Source organism: Epargyreus clarus, unplaced genomic scaffold (assembly GCF_041222505.1).
Source record: "Epargyreus clarus isolate Ecla_fem2 unplaced genomic scaffold, WU_Ecla_fem_2.2 ptg000014l, whole genome shotgun sequence".
Lineage (NCBI taxonomy): Eukaryota > Metazoa > Arthropoda > Insecta > Lepidoptera > Hesperiidae > Epargyreus > Epargyreus clarus.
Window position 1 is genome coordinate 7,446,995 of NW_027332222.1, and position 12,438 is coordinate 7,459,432.

The 12,438-nt window shown below is 35.2% G+C and overlaps 1 protein-coding gene across 1 annotated transcript in view; it reads right to left on the reverse strand.

Annotated features, from left to right (window-relative positions):
* Positions 1-11,898, reverse strand: part of LOC140747386 (NAD(P) transhydrogenase, mitochondrial) — a 40,649-nt gene extending 28,751 nt beyond the window's left edge. Inside the window, exons 1-10 of the mRNA XM_073079815.1 lie at positions 11,564-11,898; positions 9,655-9,816; positions 9,302-9,456; positions 9,081-9,221; positions 8,607-8,729; positions 6,907-7,094; positions 4,164-4,319; positions 3,621-3,825; positions 1,380-1,583; positions 776-856 (exon numbers count right to left, since the gene is read on the reverse strand). Coding sequence (XP_072935916.1) covers positions 776-856; positions 1,380-1,583; positions 3,621-3,825; positions 4,164-4,319; positions 6,907-7,094; positions 8,607-8,729; positions 9,081-9,221; positions 9,302-9,456; positions 9,655-9,806 — 1,405 coding nt within the window. The 5' untranslated portion in view covers positions 9,807-9,816; positions 11,564-11,898. The remainder of the gene's footprint in view (positions 1-775; positions 857-1,379; positions 1,584-3,620; positions 3,826-4,163; positions 4,320-6,906; positions 7,095-8,606; positions 8,730-9,080; positions 9,222-9,301; positions 9,457-9,654; positions 9,817-11,563) is intronic.
* Between the last annotated feature and the right edge of the window lie 540 nt (positions 11,899-12,438).

Below are 12,438 nucleotides of genomic sequence, written 5' to 3' on the forward strand. Positions count from 1 at the left end.
TCGCAGCTCCTCTTGATTGACCTCGCTTTGATGAACAGCAACAAATTGGGAACCATCGGGATCCATAAATATTTTTATTTGCACTCTAGTCATTCTGTATAATGTCCGATTCGTTTCAGACTGGAATAGCATGAATATTTGTTTTATCTAGTTTATTTCTGACGAATCTATCTGCAGCCTTCATTGCAACGTATTAAGTGGGCGATGACGTGAATAACTAGAATGAAAGTTAAAAACTAAAACACGTCTACGAAAAGAAAATCGCCCACTGAGATATTACCAATTTAGCAATTTTATATTATTTTTTTGTTGTATTTTTATAGTGTGTAGTTTTCATATGATTAAGGGATGAACACAGTCTATTAAAATCATTACCTTGAAGTAAATAAACCCCAATTATTACAAAACAAAAACTAGTTATTTTGAATATGTATTTATAAAGTTCAAACTTTACAAGCTTTATTTGTGCTTTTATTATTAGCGTTCCTATTTTTGCGATTCAAGGTTTGCATTTAAAATGTCGCATTAATTTAAGTGTGTGATATTACATAATTTATGCTCTAGTCTCCACATTTTGTATCCGATTTACTTCAAAGTAACGGATCTTAATAGCTCAAATTCTTAAAGCAAACACATACAACTAGGACAGGAATATTTTATGCAAACTATTTACTCAGGCATTTAGTATTCAGTCATAGTAAATTTTCGTTATTTAGTTAGACCAACAACAATGTTATTTTGTGAAAATGTTTAGAAGTACATATAATTATCTTACCTGACAGAGCTAATGTCGTTGTCATCGTGGTGAACGCTGGATTAGGCGATGCTATGCCCAAACCGATTAAACTCGCCATACCTGCAACATAAATATTAGTAAGTAATTATATGATATGTATGTATATACCTAATTAGCTTTTATTGTAAAGAAACATAGGTATGTTTTTAAATGTATTAAATGTTTGTGTATGTGCTTAGATTCTTCATGTTAAAAAATAGTTGCTATAATTGGTAGATGACCATCACATTTATTATCTAGAAGATATGATCAACTTAATTTTAGCTTGGAGATGACGTATTTCATGATGTTACAGAACATAGGGCTAATACTGGTTAATAAGCTCACTATGAATAGATTCCAAGAATACATCATATGACCAGTATGTAGGCAAATTTATGCATATTCTCAATAATTCTAGATAATTAAGATTATGGGAGGCCAAAATAGAAATAAAAGCCAGAGACATACATAGTTACGAAGTTTACCAAGTCTATCTTTGGCTATTATTTTCTGATAATGTGATATGATTTGACTTATAGCATTTTTACCGAGTACTAAATTACCTGCGGAATAAAAAGTTAGTACAAAATTACAAATTTACCCGTGGAGTAAAGGAAAGTATCCTTAAGGGTCTCATTGAATGGGCTAGGCGGTTCCTGTTTGGCGGCGGCGACGGGCGCGGCGGGCGCGGGCGCGGCGGCGGCGGGCGCGGGCGGCGCCGGCCACAGCAGCTCGCCCGCCTTCAGCACTATCGCGCCGCGGGTCACCTCGTCCTCCAGGTTGATGTGGAAGTGGTCGTTCGTGCCTGGGGAAAGACGTCTCTTTTATATCGTGGACCTTATTCATCAGCATCAACCCATTATTGATCCACTGCTAGGCACGGGTCTCCTATCAGAACGAGAAGGATTGGGCCATAGTCCACCGCGCTGGCCATGTCCATATTGGTACGTGGCTTCACATAAATTTGAGATTATTTTTATAAATCTCTCAGGTGTGCAGGTTTCCTCACGATGTTTTCCTTCACCGTTTAAGCAAGTGATAATTAATTTATAATACGCACATAACTTTGAAAAATCGGAGCCTGGGATTTGAACCTCAGACCCCTCGATCGAAAGGACGAGTTTCTTAACCACCAGGGATTTCTGCTTGACAAATATCTGAAAACATTTGGGTATCTGTCAAGACTTGCGTCTTTGTGTGCCCATGGACAGCATTCATGACATAGAGAGTTCCAATATAAGGTCACTAAGCCATAGGAAATTCTTTTCTGTAATATCTGTCTGATATGAATATATTGTATTTGTTCGTTACTAATGCGATAACAGAAAGTTAAAACCTGTTATTTAAATAAGTATTATATGACATGACCTACTTATATTTCCTGATACATGCATATTATGTAGAAAGGTAGGAATATTCTTTTCACTTCGTATTATACATCATATATTATGTAAGAACTTTATATTGCACCTATACCTGTATACGCTCTACGCTTCAAAGGAATGTGTGTGTACATACATTTTTCGCTATCAGAGTTTTCTTTTTGTTATCAACGTCAGATCTGGATGAAGATTTGTTATACCTGTTAGATATTCAAATATTTATAGGATACGTTAACTATTGTTTATGTTATGCATGACGTTAGCACTCAAGTGCTTAAAAATAGGGACGTTCATAATATTTTTATTACCTAGATCGAGTAGAAAGTTTTATGCGCTTTATGTAATATCGGCGGTAAAGATTTATTACACTGTTGCTATTATTAGTGGGTTTAAAATAGGTATGTAGGTTTATAAAGCGAAAAAAATATGTATTGTTTGCATTGGTTCTATGATCATATTCGGTAATTTGGAAGGTCAAAGTATACATTTTCGTGGAATTCTTTGTTAGAGGGGCCTGAAGATAAGTATCGGTTTCGTCTTTTTTTTATTACGCCGTAAACCATAATTAAGCTGATGTTAAGCGACCAAATCGTGCTGATATTTAATTAATTAGAACCAGAGTTGAGCTTTACAACTTAAAATTATATTAGATTATTACTTATTACAGAAGATTAACTCATAGCGCCTCACATACAAGCGTTTCTTTTGTTCTTTCTTTTGTGTCATTTAATTGCCTCGAGGCTTGTCCATTCAGTGCCTGTGATAATTATCGACACAATTTCTCCTTGTTCCTGCAGTTCACCGCGACCAGTATTCGTACCACTAGGTCGAAATATCGACATTAAAAACCGGCTGCCGTGACTACTTGTTTCATAATAAGTACTGTTGAAATAATACGTATAAAGTACATATGATTTATAATACAGTTATGTTAATATCCTTCCACAAAAGATATTTATTTTAATAACGGTGCCTATTAGATCTTAAAATATAATTTTTCGGTGCCAGGGAATTTACGTATATTTTTAGTATGTATACCTCCAGGCCTTAAATAATCAGCTGTGAGGATAGACCCGTGCCCCGCAGTCCGCCATAAAAAGTTTTGCAACCTTACGTAAACTATCTATCTCTAGTACGTCTTACCCCCCGGGCGCACATATATTGCGGCAGCGTCAACATAAGGGCGGTGGGCAGGAAATTCAGGTCTCGAGGATATCCTCTTTGCCCGGGCACATTCCCAGGTGGTCGAATTCCCGCTGGATTTATAATATTTATTCATAATAATATAATGTTATTTAAAACATTATAATATAATGAACAAGTATCAAAAATAGACCAACCCCACTTAAGTGGGTGGTTCGGTACTAGTCGCGTCGTTACCGAGCGGACGGTCGCCCCCTGCTGGTCGGGGGTCACCAACCCTAGGAGCTCTGCGCCCCGCAGGTGGTCGATCGTGTTACCTAAACTGAAGAGGAAGCCGGATATATTGTTCGCGTAGAGCGTGGAGGCGTGCGCGGGCATGCGGCTGGGCAGGTCCGTGAGGCCGATGTGCGTCACGCCGTGCACTTTCGTGATCTGCCCCTTCTTCGTGGTCTCGACGTTGCCACCCATTTCCGCTGCTAGATCCACTATCACGCTCCCCGGGGCCATGTCACGGACTGCATCCTGAGAAACAAAATATAATGTCACCGAAATATATCACAGACAGCCAAAAGAATAAACAATTTTGTAAAAGGGCGTGGATTTTATAAAGACACGCTGTGAGTTCCGGTTTAGATCTCTTGTCAGCCAAAAATGTAAATGTTTGTATATTTGTCCTTTTATGTGTCCCATGGCCTATGAGACAACCAATTCGTTTTTAAACTTATGGCATAAAAATCTCAAAACCATATTTGCCTGAAAATTCCTTTAAAATTACTTCAGCTGTTTCCATTACCTCGTACAATAAATTATATAGTAATCGTAAAACATGTGTTAAACAAACATTATTTATCCATTCTCACCTCAAGAATAAGCAACGGGGCGGGCTTGCCGGGTATAAGCGCAGTACTAATGACCACGTCCGAGGTGCGCGCCTCTCGGCCGAGAAGCGCCCTCTCGGCGTCCAGGAACTCCTGGCTCATCTCCTTAGCATAGCCCCCCGTTCCCGCGCCCTCCTCCTGTTTTGGATTGATACTTTCATAGATTTTGAAAAATAAAACAAACATCTCATTTATTGCATAATATTGTAGTAGCGAACGAGCTTGAAGTCCATGTTAAGTGTTTACTACCAACCATGGACATCTGTAATTACAGATGCGTTGCCACTCCTAAGAGCTAAGATTGTCGCTTCATATTTAAGTCTACCCGCATTCATAACCTTCCAACAAAACGCAAAACTACTTCACGCTATAAATGCGAGTGTGGTTCACCTAATGTTCATCAAACTACAAAATAATTTCCATAAATTCAGAAAATAATCAAAATAGTTTTGTTAATTACCATTTAAGATTTCTTAAATGGATAACTGTTTTTCGCCTGTAAGCAAAATTTAGATATTAATTGTTTCACTTTGTATTAACTTGTATTTGTAGATTGGTACCTATATAATTTAATATTATTTCTAAACAAATCTTCTTTTACAATTTTGGAAATAATAATGTTATATCATCATAACATTAAGTATATTATAAACGAAGTAATCAAATAGACTCCGGAAACATTCGAACTCAGTAATCCACATTATGTGGGGTAGATGACTTGACCGTAAATATGACTTGGAAATGATAAACATTACACAAATTTATCTTCTTGTAAACGCTCGCTAGTTTTTTCAATGCCGAAGGCAAATAGGTGTTGCCTTTTATTTTGTAAAACAAGTAGCATAATGTTTATTGACTTCGTCTATGTCATGCATCGAGCATTAATGATTGCAAAAAAGATAGTGCAAAATATTCCTGCAACAACTTTATATCAGCAATCACTGAAAATTTACGAAAACCTCCACAAATTGCAGCCTTGAAGTAATTTAGTGCAAATATAGAATATCAGATTATGACTTTTACAGCAAGATCAGATAGTAAAAATATTGATAATAGTTGGCTATGTACTGTGCGTACGTACAAGAATGTTGCAAGACAAACAATTATAAGATCTGTGACTTCGATAATTCAATATTTATCAGGGAGTGGTAATTTGATGAAACGGCACGATAACTCGAGGTTCGTACCCTATTGTGTTAAGTAAAAGTGCACGCTAGTCGCTACGTGCACGGTGCACGCGGAGACGCCGTTACGTAACGTGTCTATCTTATCCTAACATCAATATTATACGTCTATTACATGACTGGAAATTACCGTCGGCGATAGCAAGCAAGGCCAGGGTGGACGCTGCACCCCAACCACAAGGATTAGGGTACGGCCACCTCTGAAAAATAAACAGGAACATAAACACATGTTAAACATTATGTTGGGGAAAAAATCTTATTTACCAATAAGTATTAGGTTTATAAATAACTGTTACATGATATAGCAACCGCGATGCACGGCTGCACCGCGTGTCATTAAGGGTATTCAATCTTCTACTTAACGACACTTCTACTTAACGACACATGTGTAGTCACCCTACATACAAGTCACATTATTGACACTAATTAACCGAGATGAAAGTCCACTTAATAATAAATAACACGTGATCCATTGAGAAAATATTACTATCTTCTACTTTTAGTACCCTGGCTTGTGAAAAGAAATGCCTTAATTATTAGAAGTATTAAAAGAACCTACCTACAACAATAAAAATACAATTAGTATAAGTGAGCATATGAGTGCCTACGTTCAATTCGCCAATTAGGTTCTCACAGAACGCATGTTATAAATAGCTATACTACGTTGTAAATTGCTACGAACGCATTACGCATCCATCTAGCCTAGAATAATGAATTCAATTAACCTATTATTATAATTTAGAACCAAATGCTTTTATGTTTCCTTTCATTTTTATCAATAACGACATTAAATCAAGCCAAGACTACATTTTAGAATGTTCTTACACTAATAAATTTAAATTTAAGCGATCGCAATAAATACCGATCACAATGTTCCGTGTTTTTTGTGAGTGATCTAATAATAAATATAATATATATTACACATATCCTGTTTATTTATATATGGCTTATATAAAACAGTCGGTAAATTTAAGTTGTTAGTAGGTACATAGAATTAGTGTTTAATTAACTATGTAATTATTAAATCTAATGGAAAGCATTTCCTCATAAAATGCGGGTCGTCCATTTGAAAAAAATTGGTGCTCACCTATTTATGGTGTAACCGTGTAACCTGCTACAAATTAGCTTAGGAGTTGGGACTTCTATTCTTATTTAATTCATATTCAAGGTGTTCAAGTTACAAATACTAATGTATTTATTATAAGTATTTTTATTTTAATATGTAGGTATACTATACAAGTATAGAATACTAGCTGACCCGGCAAACGTTGTGTTGCCACATAAATAAAAAAATGTTAAGGGTGAACAACCCTTTTCACTTAGGGGTATGAAAAATAGATAGTAGCCGATTCTCAGACCTACTGAATATGCATATAAAATTTGGTGAAAATCGGTAAAGTCGTTTCAGAGGAGTACGGTAACTAACATTGTGACATGAGATTTTTATATATAAGATGTACCTACTATTTGTATGTCTATTCGTAATAAATGCTGGAACGATATGTACAAGTAGATATAGTGTGTTCATCAAGCAACAGAACCTTCATCTCCATAGTGATGAACTGTGCGCCGAGGCTCTCGATCTGCTCGCGCACGGCGGGGCGCGTGTCGAAGGCGCGCACGGCGGCGCCCATGCAGCGCGCCTGCGCCGCCGCCGCCAGCCCCGCCACGCCGCCGCCCACCACCAGCACGCGGCACGGCGGCACGCGACCCGCCGCCGTCATCTGACCTGGGTAACACGCACATTCGGAGTTTATGTAGGTATGTGTATAAACACGAATACAAGGTTACAAAACGCTTTCTTGACACCGTAGATAAGTATAGATATCTCACCGCCTTGTAATTGAAGGAAGCCATTAAATAGCTTAAATGGCTGACAATTTAATGGCTATCATGGCGTAATTTACGCGGAACAATGCCGACATGTGCAGTTACGTGGTGCAAAAACACGAAATCGAAGAAAAAGTGCGAAGAACTATCGTTTTATTCGTAAATGCTCTAAAAACTACATTTTTATAATATTTTCCAAACCAGAAAATAGATGACAGTGACAATTTCAATTGTCAAAAATGGTTACATTTTTTTTGTTAGGAGTGAGTAATCTTTACTAATCTATGTGGGTAACGCACTTATTTTGAGAATACGCTTAAGAACATAAACATAATAATGTGGTATAGCATATCATTGCTTAGGAATGAAAATTATTATGAATCTCTTTCTGACGAGTTAAATACATAAGAGTACATGATTACGGTTCCCTTTCTGAGAATACGGGAATATAATAATAGGTATGAATATTTTTGTTTATGTTATGTTATGTTGTTAAATTCACCTGCTTATTAATTTTATTAGTATATGAAAACACAAGGCTACGAATATTTTTGTTAGGGGTCAATAATACACGATAAAGAGTGCGAATTTTTTTCTTTGGTGTTACGAATATATAGGAATATAAAAAAATAGTATTTAAATGATTCTATCACTGCTATACATTGCCCCTTTATCGTTCTAATGATTCGTCAATATTGTGATATGTATCTATTAACATAGAGGAATTCGTTACTGCTATTAGGTACTATTATTATTATTATTGATATTGGTTATTGATAAAAGTAATAGATAATATTATTCAAACATATTAAGATTACTAAGTATTTACACTAGTTTTACAAGTAACTACTATTGGTCACCAGTTTATAAGTTCAATAATAAATACATTTAAATTTAAAGTATTTGAAAATATTGCATTCTTACTCTCAATGCATAAATTATACACTATGCAGTTATGAGCGATAGCGACAGGTTATCGATAATATGCAAATATGAGTGATCTTAATGTCTCGCTCCAATTGAGTTAACTAGATTGTGCAATCGAATAGACTTGACACCTTGACATGCACGTAGCACGTAATAACTGAACTATATCATTCAATAACTTAATATCATTAAACTAGTAAAACAAATAGATATAGCAAAATAGAATTGATGTTTATGATTCAACAAATAAGACAAAAGAAGTGTTTAATTTCAATAGTACCTTCATACGACATATTAATAATGATAATATTCCTCACACAATCATCATAAAGTAATTTCACCAGACATTCTGGGGACCAATCATAACTCAAGTTTAAGCAGGCATTAGATCAATGTCAACTATATAACCGTATAAATAGATTTTAGTCTAGTATTTTTATTGTTCTAATCTTGTAAAAAGTGTATGAATGAGTGATTGTTATACCAGAGAAAAATCGCGGGAAATGTGCTGCCGCCTCGATAACTGCGCGGTACCCGGCGACGTTGGCCATCGAACTCAGCACATCGAACGCCTGCGCTCGACTTATCCGGGGAATGCAATCCATTGCTGCGAAAAGAAAGTTTGTTAAGAACCCGATAACACTTACATAGTTTCGGGTTCGATTCCGCCTAAACAGACATTTCCTTTACTTTCTGCACTATTTTTGTGTTACTTAATAATGAGCATAAACGATTAAATTTTCAAAAAGAGATTAAAAAGCGACTGTTACTTCCTATTATTAGTGATCATTTGAAATTCACTGCGAATTTGTACAAGTTTAATTTATGCTACCAAATACTGTTTTCTTGTCAAAACGAAGATTCATTTGCATACTAAATTAACCATTAACACAGTACGTACGTCGTAGGTACAGTATACATGTTACAAAACAGGTTTGTTTACTGGCAAAATACTCACCAAAAGCATTGACCTTTTTAGCAGCTAACATTTGGATTAAATTTTTATTTTGCGCCGGGTACATAAGTGATATTAGCGTGCTTTCATCGTTCACATTCTTAATTTCGGTCTCAATAAGTGGTCGTACTTTTAAAATTATGTCTGAAAATTAAACATAGAACATTAAAACATAGCTTCTTACACATAAAAAGAAATTTATTTATAAAGATAAATCAATATACTCGACTGATATGTATCCGTCAGGCTTGTGATTTTGGCCCCAGCCTCTTCATATGACTTATTCGGGAAATTTGCTAAAGCTCCAGCATTTTCTTCTATGTTTACACTAAAACCCTTCTTGACTAATTTGCTAACTACTGCAGGTACTACTGCGACCCTAAAATGCAAGATTGTTATAAGAAATAGTTTTAGTGTATCAATAGGATCATCAACAGCCCGGCTGACATAGATATTTGACGAGTATTTACTTATGTGACCTTAAAATACATTCGTAAATACTGCAAGATATTTTTAATTGCTCATTTATGAAATAAAATGAGCTGACAGAATGAGAGATTCTTTCATATATTCATACCTTCGTTCATCTTGCCAAATCTCTTTTGGTATTCCAACGCTGAGTTTCGTATAGGGCACTCCTTGGGTAGGCGGTGGTGTGGATGTGCTGTACAGACGATGCCAAGCTCTCGGCAGCGGCTTGCCCAGGCTTAGCACCCTCACGCAACCCATATTTGCGTGGCTGCCATCAAAACAAAATTAATTAGCTAAATTGGTATACACTGTATTTCCAAACGCATGTTAGGCATAGAGATGTATTATAAAATATTAAACCAATTGTATTATAAGTCGCCTTATATTAGAACCTATAAGATAATATCGCTTAATCGAACCACTCGGGGATTTATAGATATTACCTACACTACAAATACGGATTAGTCACCATAATATTATTATGGATTTTATAACAGATAAAATAACTGCAAGTAACTTAGCAAAGTAAATAGTAAATACAATTTTAGTACAGCAATAATGTCGAATGTCGTCACATCTGCATAGCGTAGCGATATCATACTCGTCGCCGAACTTTATAAGCAGCTATTGATAAGTAGGTGGGTCGTATGCTATACGATAAAAGTATTTAAACGTAGTTTCACTTTTTCGGGACATTAAATTCAGTTGCAAGTTATTTGTATAGTCTGCGTTGTAGATAAAAAGACGTAATTATATACCTACTGTGGCTTGTGGTTTGAAGCAAAAATAGCTATAAGATAATTTTACTCATCAGCGAGAACATGTTTAGCGTCCTCGTTTTAGGACGTCCTAATACTATGACCCACTAAATATATTATTGTATATTATTATATTATCGGTTAAGTATATTATTAATTACATCTGTTTAAACGTTCATTTACACGTAAGTAACAAATAAGAGTAAGATTATGTACGCAACATTATGTATTATAATTATACTTTCTGTAATTCATTACATCGAGTAAGTGGTTCTTTGCAAGGCACCGCTCTCATGCAGAACCCATCAGAATATAGTGCGACAAACAAACTTGCTTTGAAGAATCCTTCGAGTAGTTTTATGAAATTTATATTTCGTTTAGATTTGACTAAATTTGTTGAGAAAGGTTAACTTTGAGGCTTATTCACATTAGATTTTCTATATAACGGCTAAAATAGTTTTAATATATATTTTTTACTATTTGTTGCCTACCTACAGCCTTCCTTACAGCATAATAATTGAGAGACGTGAACTAGTGAAAGTGTGGTGGCCGCTTGCATTTTAAAAGATACGGTGGTAAGGTAGGTGCAGTACGGAATGTTACAATAAAAAAACCGAGAGTATTCGTTCAGACACAAAGGAGGCGAAAAAAACAGGACATCCTTACCTAGTGATGGAGAACGATTGAACCTCTAATGTATAACTTTACAAAGTTTAAGTGTAAAATAATTTAAATATTACATTAAAACCATTCGTTAGTTTCAGTTAAACTCTATTTATAGTATTTTAAATATTAATGATTATACATACCTACACACAGTGGTCGTCTCCTAGTATAAATGTACATGTACCTACTATATTTTATTTAAGTACCTAGTAAAAATATCATGTAGTAATTGTAGGTAACTAAATTACTTGTGTTCAGTTTGTTAAAATACCTAAATAATGGTCATGTATTAACAAAGAGCGCACTTAATGGTCGTTTTATTTACGTGGATGTGTTCATTAAATTATATGAAATCCTTACAAAACTGAATGTAAGATACTTAATATTATACCATATGGCTCTATAATAATAATAATAATAGAATACCGATATTTCATTCAAACGTGCATTTTTAACGAACAACATAATCACTTATATCGTTCACGTGTAACTTTGTCTAGCATTTAAAAATTTAACGTTAGGATTAAACATTTCAATAGGTTTAACTAGAGTGTGTTACATTATCTACCAAAGAAATTGGATATCCCTTACCTTTTATTTTTTGCTGCGTTTGAAAAGAGATAACATCTGCAGGTAACAGATTTCTGGATTTAATTGGTATTGTGTGTTGTTTTAATATTTTTCTATGAATATATGCTTATTCGAATTATGAATGAATGTGAACAAATTATTCTACGTAGTGTACGCGGCACGACACGAGGCTAACGAACGGCAAAGGCACAGATATTTATTTCACAGTTCTCACTCATACACAGATGAATGTATGCAGCGCGAACTGTGTGAAGCCGGCCGGCCGGTATCGAGTCTAACCTCACTCGCTCACTCTCTGGACAACCAGGCAGAGCGACAGAGGAAGATAGAAATAACGACAGGCAGCGGATTAATATACAGCGAGACTCGCGACTATCGAAAAAATAATAGTCTGTGGCGTCGCACGAGTTAACGAGCAGTACGATTCGGTTCGTATAAGTGAACGAATGGTTTAAATTATACAACTTTTATTATAATACAATAATATGAAATTGTGTTTCAAATAATGAATAATAAATATTTTTTAAGTACGTTGCCAATTAATTTATCTATAAGATAGTTAATTAAGAGCTGTTATTTGACTTCATAACATGTATTCTTTGTTAATCCAATAAAAAGCATGAGAACCCAAATGGAAGGAAGATTAAATTTAAGTACAGTTTTGCTCATCACAAGTACTTTTTCAGTCGAAACCCAAAACAAACCTTCGGTTCCGTCATAATTACGGCCAAAAACGGCCAAAAGTAAATTTATACAATTCGCTGGAATAGATATTTACACAGTTATAAATAATTAATATAAGTTATAATCCGCGTAAAACTCTTAGTCCACTCTGAATAAATCTCGTCGCCATAGCAAATTGTATGAATACATCT